General features: G+C 51.4%; 1 protein-coding gene across 6 annotated transcripts in view; it reads right to left on the reverse strand.

Annotated features, from left to right (window-relative positions):
• SHROOM2 (shroom family member 2) overlaps positions 1-19877 on the reverse strand; it is a 136475-nt gene that overhangs the window by 47587 nt on the left and 69011 nt on the right. For 3 of the 6 annotated variants that reach the window (XM_033849632.2, XM_033849634.2, XM_033849631.2), the window contains exons 3-5: positions 12797-12928; positions 3322-5569; positions 2019-2116 (exon numbers count right to left, since the gene is read on the reverse strand). The exons of 1 other annotated variant lie outside the window; for it this stretch is intronic. In XM_033849632.2, coding sequence (XP_033705523.1) covers positions 2019-2116; positions 3322-5569; positions 12797-12928 — 2478 coding nt within the window. The remainder of the gene's footprint in view (positions 1-2018; positions 2117-3321; positions 5570-12796; positions 12929-19877) is intronic. 2 more of the 6 variants (XM_033849633.2, XM_033849635.2) reach the window with 2 other exon arrangements.

Genomic DNA, 19877 nt, shown 5'->3' on the forward strand with positions numbered 1-19877 from the left:
TTTATCTGGAACACAGAATCCTGAACCTCACAAAAATGTTCTCAATTCGATTTGCTGCATAAATGTTCTCTCGACGCTCTTCTGGCATCACAACAGAAGCCAGTCTTCATCATCGTGTTCCTGTTAACAGATCAGCGATTCGATTTCTTTACACAGATATGTTACATCAATGTATGCAAAACACCGGGCATCTTTAAATCTTTGCATTATAGATTGGGTTTTGGTGAGCAAAGGACAGTCCCTGCCTGCATTTTCATTTCTTTTTTCTCCCATTTAATGTTTCAAGGGCACTCTTCCTCGCTGCTCCTTCAGAAGATAAACATTTTCTCAAAAAAAAAAAAAAAGCCTCTTTGACATCCCTAATCTAGGATTTCACTGAGTCTCACCACTCTTTAAAAGCACACACAATGATTCTGAAAATTGCTGGGTTTGCAGCTCAAAAGCAGAAAGTTTCTGGAACTCGTTCTGTCAGAGTGGTTACGCAGCCTGCCAGAGGACACAGCTGTGAGACAGGCAGCGTGGGGTCCCTCCCCCGTTCCCGTTGACCCCTTCGCTGCCGACAGTGCCGTTACCGCACACATGCACGCGCGCGCACACACGCACGCGCGCGCACACACACACGGTATGTACATTAGAAGCCATGTGTTAGGACTCTTCACAGCAGGAGAGCTGAACTCCAAGCAGCACATGCGTGTCTCTCTGCAGGATAAACGCCCGAGGCCTCCGTGCAGCAGCGAAGCCCGCGCCCGAGTGTGCGGGGAGCGTCCCCGCCGCACTGCACCGCACCGCACTACAGCACTGCTCGCACTCCCACGACGGCAGCGGGGCCCGGAAGTGGCTTTTGATAAAGAGGACAGCTGGCACTTGGCACGTGAGCTGCTCGCAACCCAGAGCCATGGAGCTCTGACTGTGCCGCTCAGACACAGCTCGGCTCTGTACGTGTGTGATTCACGGACCTTCCTCTCTCACCCGGGGTCTCTGGTCTTGGCCGTGCAGACTGGTAAGTAACTGCGACCATATCCTACACGTGCACACACAGACCACCACGCCTGCTCCCTCAGAGCCACCGGCACTCCTGTTCAAGGCCAGCAACGCTCAGCTGACAGCCAAATGAAATAAAACCCCGTTACGTAAGGCTCTCAAAAGCAAGCATTTAAACTGGTCATCTCTGGGACAGAATCTTCAATTTTGAGGTTGGTGTTTAATTTGAGCGGCACACCAACTCCCAGAGATGCTCGAGGAACAGAAAGATATGCACTCAGCGACGCTACTGTGTACAAATTTGCTTCCATTCTTCCATCAGCCCTTTTAAAATAAGGTCGTACCCCAGTTCCTGCAGTGACCTACACTTCCCTCCCCCGCCCTCCTTGTGGACAAGGGTCCAGATGACAGTATGTGTTTCACCTAAATTCCACCCTCACTACAGTGACACAGCCACACTGGACACACTGGAGAATCAGGGCACGTGACAGTGTAACACTGCTGCCATTCCGTTCTTTCAGATGCTCTGATCCCCTCCTGGGGAGCCAACCGACTCGATTTCTATTTTAAAGCTCAAAATTAAGTCAGTAAATAAGGCCAATTGAGAAAGGCTTGCCCTCGTCCTTTGACCAACAATCCTTCCAGACAATGTGGATTTCCAGACCCAGCAACCCAGCCGTGCCCTCGACGTTAAGGCATCCCGTCAGATGGCCGCTCTGGATAAAGCATGTCATTCAAGCCACTACGCTGGGTTTCTCGTTCTGTGAACATAAAGAACTTCACTGTACGGAAAACACAGCAGCTGTTTTAAGAACCAAAAATGCCACGATGGCATTCAGAGCGTCCCCGCCCTGGGGATGCTTCTCCCGCCGGCAGTGGTGCAGGGCTGAGGGCTTGGTCCTGGGGACGCTGGAAGCTGAACCTGGTTCGTGGCCACTTCGGGTCTGGCGGAAACCGGACGCCCAAGCACTCACCCACCATAACGCAGCCCACCCCAAGATGCCTTCTCAGTAACCCCGAGTCCGAGAGTCTCCTACCTTGGGGTGGGGCGTCCCTCCTCGGCCTGGACTGAGGAAGAAAGCTCTCTGCGCGCACCGGGGTCCTCCGTTTGCCGTCGCACTTCCACAGAAGCTTCCTGCCAAGGGTGGCACAATGAGACACCCGGTCATCAAGCCACCGCCTCCGAGACCTCTGTGATCACGAACCCTTCATTGTGGGTTCGCCCTGTGAGCCCGCACCACGAAGGCAGTGACGCCGCCTGCCGTCAGCCGGCCACGGGACCCGCGAGCCCGGCTCTCCAAAGCGTCTCACCAAAAAGACTCAACAAGACCGTGCGTCCCCTTCGGCTCTGGGCAGGAAGCAGAACTCCTACGTGAGGGTCATAAATCTGTGTTGACACACTGGCCCCCAAACCCTCATCAAATCAAACCCAGCTGGTCACGGCTCCCTGCAGCGAAACCTCAAGCCCCGGGACCTGGAGTCTGGGAGCCTTGTTTCTTGACCGATCAAGCATGGAATTCTCAGAGGTCACACCGCACGGGGCATGGGCACACGGTCGCGGTGTTTGCAGGCCTTTCTGCACCAGGGGGCCACACAGAAACCTGCACCTGTCTTCACACGCGGACGTTCATTATTGTGTAACAAACCGATGGCTGGTTTTTCTTAAAAGAACCTCCATCTGATGCTGCAGGAAATCTTTTCTTTGAAATGTACAAATGCAGATGGAAGGGGGAGAAAAAGCAGAGAGAGTGGGAGAGGGAGACTGACTATGGACTTTGAGGTATGGATACAAATGTGCAGCTTTTCAGAAAGCTTCCCATCAACTTTCACCATCAAAACTCCTACTTTAAAAAAAAGTGAAATAGTTTAACACACTGCATTTCCAATTACATTTGCCCCAGAACAACCTTTAAAAATATTTCACCACAAAAAGGGACTAAGAAGAAAACTAATAGCACAAGTGACATCAAGGTTGCCTTAAGCCGTGCTATAACGCACCCCTTGTAATTTCAGAGGAGTGCTTGCCATTTTCTATCATCTCCCCCAATTTCTTCCCTTTGTATATTAAGGGCAAGCTAATCAAAGGCAAAGACCGCTTCAGCGAGAGCTGACAATGAGGCTGGGAACTCGAGACGTGGGTGAGAACAGGGCACTCGCAATTGTCATGCGTGTATCGCCTCCGTCCCCAGGTGCTGATACTAGAAAAGCTGGTGCACGTAACGCTCAGACGGCTGGACACAAGTCACAACGGCAATGGGCCATGATGTCCTGGGGCTGTCCTATACGCACCTTAAGATGGGACTGCGGTGGCTCTGTCCTGGCTCCCTGCAGGACGCTTACCTGCTTGTAGAGGTCGGTCGAGGGCGACGACCGGGACCTTCCGTGGATGTACTGTGGCCTCTCGTGTTGGTCCAGACCCACGTCCAGGATGTTGTCTGCCGAGTGGTACCTCCCAGAACTCCTGGCTTCCGGGGCTTTCCTCTGTTCCCTCCACGAGGCTTGATACTCTGCAAAGGTTCCCAGCCTCTGAGGTGGGTCTGATCTCCCCACCTTTCCCTCCTTTCCGGGGCCCGCTGTCCAAGGCCTCTCTGGCTTCTCCTTGGGGAACCCACAGGGTGCCGGCCTCAGCTCCGACCGCTGGCCTACGGGCTTGCTGGTTTCCTCAAAAAACTTCCACCTGTCGGCAAAAGTGCGCACGGTCTCGTCGGGAGGCGCGGGGCGCTGGCGCGGGCGTTCATCCCCCGCGAGCCCCACCTCGTTCATCTTCTCGGGCTCGGAGTAGGACTTCAGTTTCTGCTCGGCCGTGAAGCGCCTCCGGCCTGCGATGCGCGGGGCGTGCAGCGCGCCGCCGGCGCTCGAGGGCAGCCTGGCCGGGGCTGCCTCCCAGACGCGAGGGAGGGTGTCGGGGTCCGACGGGCAGGGCTCCAGGTCGCGGCGCCTAAACGACGTGGCCCTCAGGACGCGGGCCTGCGCCTCCTTCAGGTGGTCCTTATATGTGCTGGAGAAGGCGGCTTCCGGGGGGCCCCCTGCCGGCTGCACCCCCCAGTCGCGCGCCTCTGCCTCGGCGGTGGTCTCGTCCCCCTCCGCGGCGCCGGCCAGGGTTGCCGTGCTCCGGCTCTTCTGCAGCCTGGCTCGCCGCAGCTGGATCTCGTTCCTCAGGGTGGTGGCGAAACGGTCGCTCCTCCGCATGGGTTTGCCCGCCGGGGCCTCGGGCGGGGGCCTCTCCGGGGCGCCCTCGTGGCCGGCCTCGGGCCGGCGCGCCCCTTCCTGGGTCAGCGAGTGCAGCATGGGCGTCTGCAGGGGGCAGATCTCGCCGCCCGCGTGGCCCCACGCGAAGCCGCCTGCGACCCTCTTCACACTCGCCGTTTCCACGAGGCCGGCCGCGGGTGGTTCCTCGGCTCCCTCGCAGTGGCCCCCGGCCTCCCTGTCCGCCGGCGCCACCCTCCCCCTTTGCCGGGCGCCTGGGGGCCCCTCGAGCCGGGGCGGGTAGCAGCGGGGCTGCGCGGCCGGGGCGCCGCCCTGCGGGCCGCGTCTGGAGGTCACGCAGTAGTAGCGGCTCTGCGCGCCACCGTCCCCCTTCTGGTCGCCAGCGCTGGGCCGCCCCACCGGAGCGGGGCTGTCATCCGGGAAGCGCTCGGCAGGCGGCTGCTCCCTGAGCCACGTGGCGGCACCGGGCCCCTCGTGAAAGAAGGGGCTCTCGTCGCTGGAGTGGCGCGGGTGCTGGCACGCGGGCGAAGGCGGCGGGCAGCGCACGTCCGTGCTGGACAGGGAGGCCTGGAGCCGGCTGGGGGCCCCCGGGAGGGCCCTGGCCCCGCTGTCGCACGGCGGCCACCCGCAGTCCAGGGGGACACCCGGCGCACAGCCCGAGCTTCCGGCTCTCCTCCCGTCGCCCAGGCGCGCTGGTCTCTGCGGCTGATCGGCCGCTTCCGGTCGCCAGTCGCTGTGGGACTGAGCGCGGGTCAGGCCCGGAGGGTGCTGCGTGGTGGCCGCCTCTGAGAATGGAGGGCCCTGGGTCTTCTCGTGGCTCTTGGTGGCCGCAAAGCTGTCACTGCGGAGAGGGGGAGGGGGCGGAGGAGGGGACGAAGAGGCCTTCTTCTTATCGGGAACATACCAGACTGGCCCAAAACTGGACCTCCCAGAAGCAGCTAGCTTGGGCTCAGGGCTGTTCTCGGGTCTGGGGCTCCTGCTGCTGTCACAGGGGACCCTGGGGGGGAAGCACCCGAGCCTCTCGTCCACACACTGAGGGTCGCCGGCAGCCAGGCCCTGCCGGTCACTGCCTCCGGTGGAGGCCTCCCAAAGGCCTACTTTGTAGAGGATGTTCTCAGCAGAGGAGGCATCCGCCTTGGGCAGGGTGTGGTCAGGCGTGCTGGAGCTGGTGGAAAAGGAGCCGTAAGCAGAGTCCCGCTTGCTCGGGCCGCCCAGGTGGTCGATGCTGCTGTTGGACTTGGCAGCCGAGAGGCGCCCGGACGGGTAGGACTGGGCAGGCTGGTCCAGGCTGTCCACGCTCCCCAGGGAGCTGAAGTGGTCAGAGGCGCGCTGCAGATGCGTCTGCTCCCACAGGCCGCTCGACAGGTCCTGGGACGAAGAGCTAGGAAACAAGAACCACAGGCAACAGCGTGCTTTAGAGTCATGTTGCAACAAAGGGCAAGATGAGACAATGCACGTAGGAGCGGCTGGCCCTGGGCAGAAGGCAGCCACTCGTCCCGGAGCGAGACCCCTGGGTGCGGCGCGTCTAAGTTTTCCCATTTCAAAGAGCAGCTTTCCAAGGGCAGGCTGAAAGGACCGAGTCCTACCCACACGACACCTGTCCCCAAACAGAAAACCTTCCACGCCGCGGTACATCTCTCAGCTCGACACCCACAGGCTGGACCAGGTCCAGAGCAGGCAGCAGCAGGCAATGCCCCTGTGAACACCTTGATCTTCAATCACCGGTTAAGTGTCGCAGATAGCAAACCGCAGCCCGTGAGCTAAGGACGGCTTTTAGAGTTTTTTAATGGGGGCGGGGCGGGGCACGGAATCAAAAGACTACTTCCTGATGCGTGAAAATGATACGAAATTCCGATTTCAGTGCTCATAGCTCGAGTTTGACGGGAACTCGGTCATGGCTGTGTGCTTTCCTCCCAACGGCAGAGCTGCGCGGCTGCCGCGGACACTGGCCCACCAGCCCGAGGTGTCAATCCTGTCTGGCCCCCTGCGAGACGAGTCTGTGGACCCCTGGTTGAGTGCAGGAAATGATTCATACTACAGACTGCTAACGCAAAGAAAGCCATCAAAAGAGAACGATCTTCAACTTAAAAAGGCAAGTTCAGAGATAACATGACTTTTCCAAGCCCAGATATTAAAATCACAGGCATACCTCCTTTTGAAATGACGTGTGCCTGTGATTTAATGAAAGCTCCGATGATGATTAGCATTTTTTAGCAATAAAGTATTTTAAGACTAACGTATGTACTTGTTTTTTAGACATAGTGCTACTACTGCACAGTTAAAGCTCTCAATAATGAAACTATTTCTCCAGGCGTGTTAAGTGCTTTCATGAAGTCATACGAGGGAGGCAATGACCGTTCCACGCCATGTCTGCAGAGGACAGACCAGGTACCCTTCGCAGAAACGGAGCATGTTCTTCTCCATCCTCCCACCAGTATCCCTGAGGGAATTTTTCCAGGAGATTCTAAGTCCAAGCAAACATAAACAAAGCTAAGCACTTCTTCCACGGGGCGTATGTGTTTCTTTAATCAAGAAACCACCAAACGGGCTTAATGAAATATAAGGCCCGCTTTTTACTTAAGTTTTACCACACGGAGGAGAATCTGGTTTTTCAAAAACACCCTGGACTCCAACTATTATAATCTCTTATGGCTTGAAATAGGTAACACTGTATTTAAGACCTATTTCCTTCGCAGCAGACCAGTATTTACTAACAGCCGAAAACTCATTTTGAAATAGTCACGTTAGCTCCACACACACACACACACACACACACAGACACACACAGTCATGCATACCACAAATATGCACACACGCAGATACACACACATACCCAGATACATACACACACAGAGGTACACACACACACTCACACGTGCACTGGTGTACATACCCCACAGCCACACTACTGCTGTTACCATCATCCTTCTAACAGACCAGTGAAGACACTGGCCGCTAGCCTCAGGTGACTGGACGCTCCACGTGGCCAGGAGGAACGTCTCCAAGCCAACACACCCATGGTGCTCTCCCATGTGTGCCTTGCATTAGCCCTTCTGACCCCAAAATGTGGGCTCCAGAGAAGCCAGGTTGAGCAGCGCCCCCCCACTTCCACCAGCTCACCATTCTAACATCCTCTGTCTCACAGTTACCAAGAAACCACCAGGCCTGGCACATGGGCTGTGAAGCCCCCTGGTCGCCCCTGTACCTCCACACAGCAACCTGGGGTTTGGGGAGAGAGTGCTGGTGTTTAACAGAATTTCCCGGGGGAGCTTTGGCCAAAAAACCTGCCCAGCAATAAGTAACGTGGTGGCTATGGACACGTGGGGGACGCGGACAGCCATCCCACTCGGCTGGCCCAAAGGGATTCAGCCAGAAAGCGAAGCCTCCAGGCTCCTGATTTATCAGCTGGACAACATAAATGAGGAAGCACACTTGCCTGTCGTTTCTCTTGCTGTTTTATTTTTTGTTTTCAGGCATTATACGCCTGCCTGCTCAGTGAAAAAATTTAGAGTTCCTACCAGTAACGGTGTGTCCACGGCCTTTTCTCATCAGAAAAAGAACATCATTCTCAGGTCAAGAAAGATGCTATTTAAAACACAACAAGCCAAAATCTATGGGACACAGCAAAAGCAGTCCTAAGAGGGACGTTTAGAGCAACACAAGCTTACCTCAGGAAACAAACAGCTCGAACAACCTAACCTTATACCTACAGGAACTAGAAAAAGAACAAACAAAGCCCAAAGTTAGCAGAAGAAAAGAAATCATGAAGATTGGGGCAGAAATAAATGAAATACAGACTAAAAAGCCATTAACAAAGATCAATAAAACTAAAAGCTGACTCTTCGAAAAGGTAAACAAAATTGATAAATCTTTAGCCAGGCGCGTCGAGAAAAAAAGAGGGCCCCAAATCAATAAAACCAGAAATGAAAACAGTTATAACTGATACCACAGAAACACAACCTAGAAGAAATGGACAAATTTCTAGGAAAGTACAATCTCCCAAGACCGAACCAGAAAGTAGAAAATATGAAGAAACCAATTACCAGTAATGAAACTCAATCTAAAAAAATAAATAAATAACTCCCAACAAACAAAAGTCCAGGACCAGATGGCTTCACCTGGTGAACTAATGCCTTTCCTTCTCCAACTTTCCTAAAAATTGCAAAGGAAGGAATGCTCTGAACTCATTCTACAGGGCCAGCATCACCCTGATACAAAAACCAGACAGAGATATCACAGAAAAATAAAATTACAGGTCAGTACCACTGATGCACATAGATGAAAAGTCCTCAACAAAGTAATAGCAAACTGAATCCAAAATATATATTGAAAGAATCATACACCATGATCAAGTGGAATTTATCCCAGGGATGCAAGGATGGTTCCACACCTACAAATCAACCCACGTGAGACACCACATTAACGAACTGAAGGATGAAAACCATATGATCAGCTCAAGAGATGCAGAGAAAGGTTCTGGCAAAATTCAGCACCCATTATGATAACAACTCTCAACAAAGTGGGTATAGAGGGGACGTACCTCAGCATAATAGAGGCCATCTACGACAAACCCACAGCCAACATCATACTCAACGGTGAAAAGCTGAAAGTATTTCCTCTAAGATCAGGAACAAGCCAAGGCTGCCCACTCTCACCGCTCTTATTCAACATGCTTTTGGAAGTCTTAGCCACGGCAATCAAAGTAAAAGCAATGAAAGGAATCCAAACTGGAAAGGAAGAAGTCAAACTGCTGTCGCTGCTTGCAGATGACGTGACACTGTACAGCAAGTCCCCTACCTACGAACCTTCAGGTTGAGAACTTTCAAAGACGGCAGCACGCATTCGCCTGTCCAATCACATAAGTTAGTTCACGTGTCTGGCACATTGTAACGTGCGTGCATCCTCTACGAGTGGCTGTGCTTCTGTGTACTGTACAGTACTGTGTAGAGTACAGTAGTACAGTACCTTTATTTCAAGCGAGATCTGCAAGAAGATGATTTCATTGAACTCCTTGCTGTGTAACACGAGGAGCTTACTCATGGAGACCTGACAGAACTGGAGGCCCAGAGAAAGCACAGAGGAACAAGAGGGAGAAGTAGCTGAAGAACCAAGGAGATTCACGACGCAGGAAACGGCAGGGGATTTTCTTTATCTGAGGAGGCACTGTTAGTTTTCGAGGCACAGGACCCAAACTTAGAACGGTACACAAAGGCTGCAGCAGCCGTTCAGAATGCAATCCAGTGCTACCGTGTCATCTATGACAAGAAGAAAAGTGCTACTACCGGGCTTCCCCGGTGGTGCAGTGGTTGAGAGTCCGCCTGCCGATGCAGGGGACGTGGGTTCGTGCCCCGGTCCGGGAGGATCCCACGTGCCACGGAGCGGCTGGGCCCGTGAGCCACGGCCGCTGAGCCTGCGCGTCCGGAGCCTGTGCTCCGCAACAGGAGAGGCCACGGCAGTGAGAGGCCCGCGTACCGCAAAAAAAAAAAAAAAAAAAAAAAAAAAAAAGTGCTACTACCCAGACATCACTGGATCGTTTTTTCAAGAGGGTAGATAGAATTGAATCCAGCAAGGAACCAGAACCTGTGCCAGCAACGTGAGGAGTGAGTGAAATTGCAGCTCCCCCTCCGTCTACTATTGCTGACGATCCTTCAGCTCTACATCTCCCACCTCCTCTCCCTCCTGCAGTCAGTAACTCTTCTGGTCTGTTCACTCGATGCCAGCCCCTGTGTGCCAGCTACTGTACTGGACTACTGTACTTTACAAGGTACTGTATTATAAGATTAAAAATGTTTTATTTTTTGTCTTTGTTTTTTATGCATTGTTTGTGTGAAAAGTATTATAAAACTCTTACTGTACAGTACTATATAGCCGACTGTGTTAGCTGGGTACGTAGGCTAACTTTGTTGGACTTAACGAACAAACTGGACTTACAAACGTGCTCTCAGAACAGAACTCGTTCGTATGTAGGGGACTTCCTGTACATAGATAATCCTAAAGACGCCACCAAAAACTATTAGAGCTCATCAGTGAATTTGGTCAAGTTGTAGGATACAAAATCAATACAAAAAAACGTGTTGCATACTAACAATGAACTACCTGACAGAGAAACTAAGGAAACAATCCCATTTACCACTGTATCAAAAAGAACTAAATACCTAGGAATAAATCTAACCAAGGAGCTAAAAGACCTACTCAGAAAACTGTAAGACACTGATGAAGGAAACTGAAGATGACATACACAGATGGAAATATATACCGTGTTCATGGACTGGCAGAATACTGTTAAAATGACCATACTACCCAAGGCAATCTACAGATTCAATGCAATCCCTATCAAAATACCAAGGGCATTTTTCACAGAACAAGAATAAATAATTTTAATATTTGCATGGAAACATGAAAGACCCTGAAGAGCCAAAACAATCTTGAGAAAGAAGAACAGAGCTGGAGGTATCACAATCCCTGACTTCAGACTATACCACAAAGCTACAGTCATCAAACAATATGGTACTGGCACAACAACAGACACATACAACAATGAAACAGAATAGAGAGCCCAGAAGTAAACCCACACACATATAGTCAATTAATCCATGACAAAGGAGGCAAGAATATACAGTGGAGAAAAGACAGGCTCTTCAGTAAGTGGTGCTGGGAAAACTGGACAGCTACATGTAAAAGAATGAATTAGAACACTCCCTAACACCATACACAAAAATAAACTCCAAATGGATTAAAGACCTAAATGTAAGGCCAGACACCATGAAACTCCTAGAGGAAAACACAGGCAGAACACTCTCTGATATAAACTGTAGCAATATTTTTTTGGATCTGTCTCCTAAGACAAAAGAAAGAAAAGCAAAAATACACAAATGGGACCTAATTAAAAGTAAAGGCTTTTTTTTTTTTTTTTTTTTTTTTTGCGGTACGCGGGCCTCTCACTGCTGTGGCCTCTCCCGTTGCGGAGCACAGGTTCCGGACGCACAGGCTCAGCGGCCATGGCTCACGGGCCCAGCCGCTCCACAGTGTGTGGGATCTTCCCGAACCGGGGCACGAACCCGTGTCCCCTGCACCGGCAGGCGGACTCTCAACCACTGCGCCACCAGGGAAGCCCTAAAGGCTTTTTTAAAAAAATAATTAATTAATTAATTATGGCTGTGTTGGGTCTTTGTTGCTGCACGCAGGCTTTCTCTAGTTGCGGTGAGCAGGGGCTACTCTTCATTGTGGTACACAGGCTTCTTATTGGGGTGGCTTCTCTTGTTGTGGAGCACAGGCTCTAGGCACGTGGGCTTCAGCAGTTGTGGCTTGCGGGCTCTAGAGCGTAGGCTCAGCAGCTGTGGCACACAGGCTTAGTTGCTCCACTGCATGGGGGATCTTCCCGGACCAAGGCTCGAACCTGTGTCCCCTGCATTGGCAGGCGGATTCTTAACCACTGCGCCACCAGGGAAATCCCGAAAATTAAAGGCCTTTTTTTTTTCAGAGGAAAGGAAACCATCGACAAAATGAAAAGACAACCTACTGAATGGGAGAAGATATTTGCAAATGATATGACCAATGAGGGGTTAATATGCAAAATATATAAACAGCCCATCCAACTCAATATCTAAAAAAACAAACCTGATTTAAAAATGTGCAGAAGACCTGAACAGACATTTTTCCAAAGGAGACATATAGATGGCACATGGAAAGTGCTCAACATCACTAATCAGAGAAATGCAAATCAGAACCACAATGAGGTATCACCTCACAGCTGCCAGAATGGCCGTCATCAAAAAGACAACAAATAACAACTGCTGGTGAGGACGTAGAGAAAAAGGAACACTTGTTCACTATTGGTGGGAATGTAAACTGGTGCAGCCACTGTGGAAAACGGTATGGAGGTTCCTCAAAAAACTAAAAATAGGACTACTCTATGATCTAGCAATTCCACTCCCGGGTATATACCCAAAGAAAATGAGAACACTGATTTGAAAAGATACATGCACCCCAATGTTCATATCAGCATTATTTACAAGGTGAAGATTGGTATATCTTACACACACACACACACACACACACACACACACACACAATGGAATACTGCTCAGCCATAAAAAAGAATGAAATTTTGCCATTTGCATCAACATGGATGGGCCTAGAGGGGTATTACGCTTAATGAACTAAGTCAGACAGAGAAAGACAAATACTGTATGATATCAGTTATATGTAGAACGTAAAAAAATAAACAAACGAATATAACAGAACAGAAGCAGACTCACAGACGTAGAGAACAAATCAGTGGTTCCCAGTGGGGAGAGGGAAGGGCGACGGGGCAAGATAGGGGTAGGGGAGGAAGGGGTATAAGCTATAAAATAAATAAGCTACAAGGAGATATTGTACAGCACAGAGAACGGAGCCAATGCTTTATGATACCTTTAAATGGAGTATAAGCTATAGAAATTTTGCATCACTATGTTGTACACCGGAAATGAATAATATCGTACATTAACTGTACCTCAACAAAAACTAAAATAAAGTGAGAAATGCACAATTACGACAAGGCAGGGAAGTCATGAGTGTGGCAGAAAGTGAAACCAGCTTCCCATCCCGGCGGGAAAGGCGTGCCTACCTGGCGTGGTGCTGGCCTGGCCACAAGGGGCAGGAGCTGGTAGAGGGGAATGGAGATGCCGATGTCTCGGGGTGGCTGTCGGAGAACTTGGTGACGTGCCAGGAGTGTGGCCTCCAGCTCAGCTCAGTCCTCCTGAAAAAGGATGCAGATGGCTCAGGGACTTCACAGCAAGGACAACTTCAGGCGAAGAAAGGAGTGGGAGGCAGAAACGATTCCTGGGTGATTTACTGCATCGCTGTCAGGTGCTTCCCACTGCATCTGGGCACCAACGCTCTTTGTACAGGTTCGTTACCGGAGAACATCCCCGGGCGAGAATCACAGGCCCCAGAATGTGAACCAGCCCTTAGGCTTCCAAATTCATTCTAAGTAAGTACATGAATCTTGCCCATGACCCCCGCTGCCCCACCCCCAAGACACAGCAGCATCTTCTGTCTGTCCGGTGCCAGTGCAACTTTGCACAGGCCCTTAGCCTGTTTGAGGAGAAGGCACTGGGCTGCAGAAAAGCTTGAGCTGGGTCCCGTGGAGTTTTGACTGCATTTATTTATTCACTCACTTCACTAAGTGAACACAGCTATCCTGCAGTTAACGGGGACTGGTGGACATGTATTCCTCTGAGCCTCCCAGAGCGTCCGAAGTCATCTAAGGGTTCCTGTCATGGGAATCACCACGCCCTAAGACCAACAGGCTCCAGTCCATTCCTGCCAGGGCTTCTGAACGGGGCAGGAGCCTTCCCTGCCCGCCTCCACCGCCCCCACCATCCGTGGGTGGCTAATTAGGTTTTTGACCACACCTGCCCAGGTGTGAAACAGCATGTCCAGTTGGACATCCCTGCAGCCGACGTAGGAACATCACAGGGCCTCCCGGGTAAAGCTGCTGCAGGAGCACATGGCCCATGCTCGCCCCTCCTCCTCCCGCAATTTTTTTTTTTTTTTTTTTTTGCGGTACGTGGGCCTCTCACTGTTGTGGCCTCTCCCGTTGTGGAGCACAGGCTCCGGACGCGCAGGCTCAGCGGCCATGGCTCACGGGCCCAGCCGCTCCGCGGCATGTGGGATCTTCCCGGACTGGGGCATGAACCCGTGTCCCCTGCATCGGCAGGCGGACTCTCAACCACTGCGCCACCAGGGAAGCCCCCTCCTGCAATTTAAGACGGATCTAGCCTCACCAGGGACACTTTGTACAGCCCAATCGAGATGGGAGAAAGGGTTCAACTGAGCCTCTAAGTACCTGATGGGGATCAAACATTCTTCCAACAGGCAAAAACGTTAAAGAATATTATGCAACAACGAATATTAAAGAAAACCCAGAAAGCATTTATAACATAAACCTTCTGATGACTCAGAAACGAGGAAAAATACACGGGTGGCAAAATGTGGAATGTGTTGACTTTTTGATAGTTTCCCACGAGCTAAAGCATGAAAGAGACGAATTCATCACACCACAGAAGTAAAGGGATTGTAAAACCAAAACTGTACCTCATAAAGTTTCTCAAAATCCTCGTAAGGAAGGTTCTGGCCACGTGAATTTCATTTTCAGATGGCTTTTCCTGTGCTATAATATCCGTAAGGTCTGTCATCTTCCTTTACGGGTAATTAATGAAGGAAACAAACTAGACAAACTGCAGGCAAAGGAAAAAGAGGCTTGGAAAAGAAAACGCCTTACACTTTGTGGTAACATATTTCAACTCTGTAATTGGGATGAGGGGGGAACCAGCTGGTTTACTGGGGCAGAAGTCGAGCTCTTTGAGAAGACTAAATGTTTCTCCTCTTATTTTAAAGGATAATACAGGCAGACCTTGGAGATGTTTCGAGTTGGGTTCCAGACCACCACAATAAAGTGAACATTGTAATAAAGCTAGTCACGTGAACTTTTTGGTTTCCCAGTGCATATAAAAGCTATGTTTACACTATACTATAGTCCACCAAGTGTGCAACAGCATCATGCCTACAAAAACACAACGTACATACCTTAATTTTAAAAGACTTTATTGCTGAGAAACACTATTATCTATCCTAGTAATAATATTAGTAACATCAAAGATCACTGATCACCGTAACAAATATGATAGTGGAAAAGTCTGAAATACTGTGAGGATTACCAAACTGTGAGACACAAAGTGAGCCAGTGCTGTTGCAAAAATGCTGCCAACAGACTTGCTTGCCACAGGGTTGCTACAACCTTCCATTTGTAAAACAAACAAACAGAAAACACGCAGTATCTGTGAAGCACAACACAGCAAGGTATGTCTGTACACAGATACATGCCTCTACTTCGAGGAGACATAGTCAACAGTTACGGTACTAACTGGAGCTTTAAAGAAAAAAAAGGAAAACACAGTGAAAAGGGTGATACCTAGAAGCTGTAAGTGAGGAATCATGGCTCCTGGGGAGACTGAAATTTCCCTACGTATGTGGCTCTCGTCAGGTCCTCAGACTTTCCTAGAGCACAGTAAACGTATCTGGGAATCGAGGAAGGTTCAGGCAGTTTCTGTCAGCCCCTCTGATGTTTAAAACTGGATTCTGCTGATGAAAGGAGGACATGTGGCTGATGATGAAAGGAGGACATGTGGCTGAGCGCTGGTCTCTCCATCACAAGCCCGTGACCACGCTGGGCAGGAAAGCTCCGGGGACCGAACGCTCTGGCGCCACCTAGCGTTCCCAGATGGAACAGAAATGGCAGGGGCCGATTTAAGGCGCTCGTTTCAACAGACGATGGTGTTTCTTCCCACACAAGATACGCACTCCAGGTGGCTTTAAACCACCCGGGTCCCTGGAAGTCTGGGGCCGTGAGGGGTGCACAGGCCACAGGCTGTGCCAAAACAGGTGGGCAAGGTGCCCCGATGTGAGGGCCTCGGAGAACTCGGACCACGTGGTACCTGGTTAGGGGTTAACCGCCCTGCCCCCTCAGGGGGCCACGCGTGTCGGAAGGAAAGGCACACACAGCAGGTATGCAGCGAACCACACCCGAACCTTCCTGTCCTGGCGGGCGGGACGTCTGCTATGTCTGCTACAGCTGGACCAGCCCCCCCGCAACAGACATCAAACAGGAACAGAAGGGAGAGCTGTGAAAGGAACGCCCCCTCCGCAGGCCACGCAGTCAGACACAAGCCAGCTCGGCTGGAGAGACCAGCAAGGACGCCCCTTCCGGGAGGAAGAAGGACGGCACGGCTCAGCCCAGAGACATCCAAGGCCATGCTTCTGTGCAAGGCAGTGTGGTCAGCGATGCCAGGGAGGAAACAGCCGTGACCCGGCCGGGGTGCGGGTGCTGACCCCTCCTGCGCGTGCAGCTGCACAATCCTGCCAGCTCCGGAAACGCAACAGGGCTGCGTCCAAGTCACGCCCACGGGAGACTAACAGCCACTACCATGGTCACCCCAGTGTACAGGGAAGAAAGCCTTTTCATTCACATGGCCACTGCTGCTCGGAAAGCTTAAAGAATGGGCATATTGTAGAAAACATGGAACATTTAAAAACTGAAATGCGATTAAGACAATAAAGGAGGATAACCCGTCATCTGAAGATGAACGGTGGGTAACGTCTCTGCATTTCTTTCCCCGTTTCAGACGGCTGAGAGCATCGTGCAGACTTGGCGGGGCCCTTTCTCTCTGCAGCCCGCCTGGTTTGGTGAGCATTGACTCTCCAGGCCACCGTCACTTTTCCAAAATGTCATTTTTAATATGGCATAATATTCCTTCCACATGAATACTGAAAAGCAATGCTGCTGACTATTAACACCGGGTTTTCTGGCTTCCAAATCAAATTATTCGCCCTAATGAGGCTTCTCTGAAACCTTTCCCAAAAGGTGCACACCAAAATTAATCTAAATTTACTTCAATTTCTAAAAATAATTTTTTATGCTAGGTAGTCTTTTTTTTTTTTTGAAGGGAAGGGGTTTAGATCTCAAATATAAAAAATGCTAGGATACCAATGAAAGTTAAGAATGGATCTAGATACAGAAAATTCATTTTTAAAAAGAAATTATTAAAATAAGGGCTTCAATGAAATGTTTCTCATTCAGAGAAAGAGCAGAAGTCCCTCAAAAAAAAAAAAAAAAATCACGTGAACGCCGGATTATTTTCCTAACGTTTCCAAGTGCAGCCAACAGGCGCTGCCTCAGAAAATAAACGCAGTCCGCATGTGGTCCCCACGAGCGCGGGGGGCCGGGGGGGGGGGGTGCTGACAGTACCAGGCCTGCAGGCTGAGAAGCCAACGGGAAGGGCCTGGCGGGACACTGTGAGGGGGCACCACAGGGTGTGTTGGCTGCAGGCGACATCCTCGGGGAAAATGAAACCAACAGTGATGCTTGGGGCATCTTAGAAGCGAGCGCCAAGGGGGGCGGCAGTGGGGAGGGACTTCCAGATAAAGGGAAGGCTGGAAGTTCCTCAAATGCTTCCCAGTGAGTCCTGCGGGTGATGGGGGTGAGTTCCGGGCAAGGAGCCCCCAGAAGCTTAGGGAGGGAGGGTGTGCAGAGGCCCCGAGGGACAGGCCTACAGAGGGTACAGGCCCTCGATATACTGGGCTGGAGGAGGGCGAGAACTGCAAACAGCCTTTTTATTCTTTAAAAGTGAAACACACACATAAAAAGCACCACCCTACAGACACAAAATGAAGCCTGCCCTGAGCTGCTGCTTCCTTCCTGCGCCGGTCAAGCCTCTAGAGGACACATGCTGACCGGCCTCTCCCTCTCCCGAGCTGCCTCTACCTTCTACCAGTCTCCCTGCAACTCAGCTCTGGCAGCTCCTGCCCTCACCCCACCGCCCTCAGCTGCTCCCAACTGCCACGGAGCGAAGCCCGGGCCAGGCGGCACTGGCATCGCTGGGACGGCTGTGTTTGCACAAGCCCTCAAGGTCATTCCGAGGGGAGCTCAGGTCTGAGACTCGCCGCTCTAGCCCCGAGATACCCTTCCTCCCTTCCCCCATCCGCTCTGCCAGCCTCTTTAGGAGGTCCCGGCATCACTGACTTAGGTCCACGTCTGTGTCTCAAAGCTGGCTCAGCCTTCAAAGGACAGCCTGACTGCTGAGCTCTGCTCCAGCCCTCCCTCCTTCTGCCAGAGCCACCACTTGTTAGAGCTTTTCCTGTCCATGCCCATCCGCCCCCTCAGCTGCCAGCGCCCCGAGGGCAGGACCTATGGGTACAACTTCAGCCGCCTGGCTGGAGCGCTTCCAACGTACATTACGTGAATGAATAAAAACAGAGGTCAGACCACTCTGTGAATGGCGGAGTTGTTTTCCCGGGCACTGATCTGACAACACGATGCTGTGGGTGGTGACATCACACTTGATAAACCGGGATAAGAGTCCAGGCGCTCCTGCCTTTATACACGAGGCGAAAGAGGTAAAGAGGAAAATTCCCAAATGACCTAAATAGCTGAAACTGATACAAGACATCAAAGCTGCATTTTAAACCAATGCCAGGGCCGTGTAGCAGCATTCACACGGGATAAAAGCATCAGGGTTCCGCCCCACGAGGCCGGGGCACCCCTTATCTGTCTCCCAGCAAGGGCAAGTGCACGCCTGTCTCGGCCTCTGGCGTTCCCCAGGTGCATGAGCAGGAAAGACCGCGTAGAAATGTCACACAATGAACGCAGGCAGAACTGGAGCAGACCCAAATGGCCTGGCTATTTTTCCATTAACTTTTGCAAAGGGGGGTGAAGGGGACTGTCTCACCCAGCACTACCCGTACTAAAAACGCTTTGTCCAAACCACCCGAGGTCACAGTGCATGTCCCCAGTTTTCAGAAAGGCACCGATGCAGCTTCTTGGCTACTTTTAAACAGAATGGATTTTTCGGTAAAGACACCCCAGACACTCAAATGTGTAACCATTAACATAACTAAGTACGAGCAGCCCTAAGGATTAGCAACAGAGCAACAGAGTCTCATACGTCAGGGTATAGAAACAAAAGTACGTGAAACGTTCTCTGCCTGCCTTCATATATTAGAAACCACCAGCGCTTCCAAACTAAATTATATCAACATCACTCGCATGCCTTCTAACGAAAAACAAAATCCTAACTGTTTACCACTCTCTACGTGGCTTAGAATCTGAAACATCTCACCTGGAGATTCAGCTGATTAAGCTGGTTACGCCACACGCTGAATCTGCATCTGAGTAGAAGCAACCTTTTCCCAAATAAAGCAGTCCTGCTCTGTGTGGCTTTTCCCCCCGATTTTATTTCATAAAAACAAGAATGGCAAACAGCCCAAACGAGTCGGCGTCTGTCCAGGATAAACCTCTGGGTCTACTCTGTTTTAAGAAGAAAATAAGCACAGGAACAAACAGGAACAAATCCCGCAAATGCTCAAAACAGACACTTTTCCCCTGAAATTTGAACGAGCAATCTCAGACCACCCTCCAAAGGCAACACCCACCAGCATCCCCAGTAAGACTGACACCCTCTGTGGGAACACACAGTTTCTGCCCCAGGAAGAGCTCTTGGGGGTGGGGGAGAGGGGGGAGAAAGGAGAGGAAGGGGGAGGAGGGAAAAGCAGGAGGGATACAACCTGCTGACGTCCCATCCATCCCTCTCCTCTTGCTGCTTCAGGAACACCTGCACTCATCAATGTTGGGGCCACGCACAGAGCCACCTGCCCTAGGACAGCTCCAAGGAGCCAGCAGCAGAGGGGAGCCCAGCACGACACTGGCTTGGTGTAGAACTCACTGCAACTCAGTGACGTCCAGAAACCCATGCACGGGGCAAGAAACTTGCTCCTAGCAGGCGTGGGTGCCGTCACTTGACCAGACACCTCCTTTCTTCAGATGTGTCGCCACGCCACCCCATGTGGCCGTCCCTTACGGCCTCCTGCAGCGAACCTCCATCCTTGGGTGTTAATCTCCTCCCGAAGGCAAGCTTGGCGGACGTAAGCAGAGTCACGGAAGGGTTTAAGGCCTCCGGCAAAGAGGCAGGAAACATACGTCAACCCTATGCATAACGTGGCCCTGGCATAAAAACTGCTCGCAGCAGCGGACGGCTCAAGAGGGCCACGAACGACCGAAGTTCACTGTAGACAAGACTAAGATTACCACATACATTTGGAAGGAAGACGGAGAGAGTCATTACAAGCTATACAATAGAATTCACGGCCTG

This window comes from Tursiops truncatus, chromosome X (assembly GCF_011762595.2).
Source record: "Tursiops truncatus isolate mTurTru1 chromosome X, mTurTru1.mat.Y, whole genome shotgun sequence".
Taxonomy (NCBI): Eukaryota; Metazoa; Chordata; class Mammalia; order Artiodactyla; family Delphinidae; genus Tursiops; species Tursiops truncatus.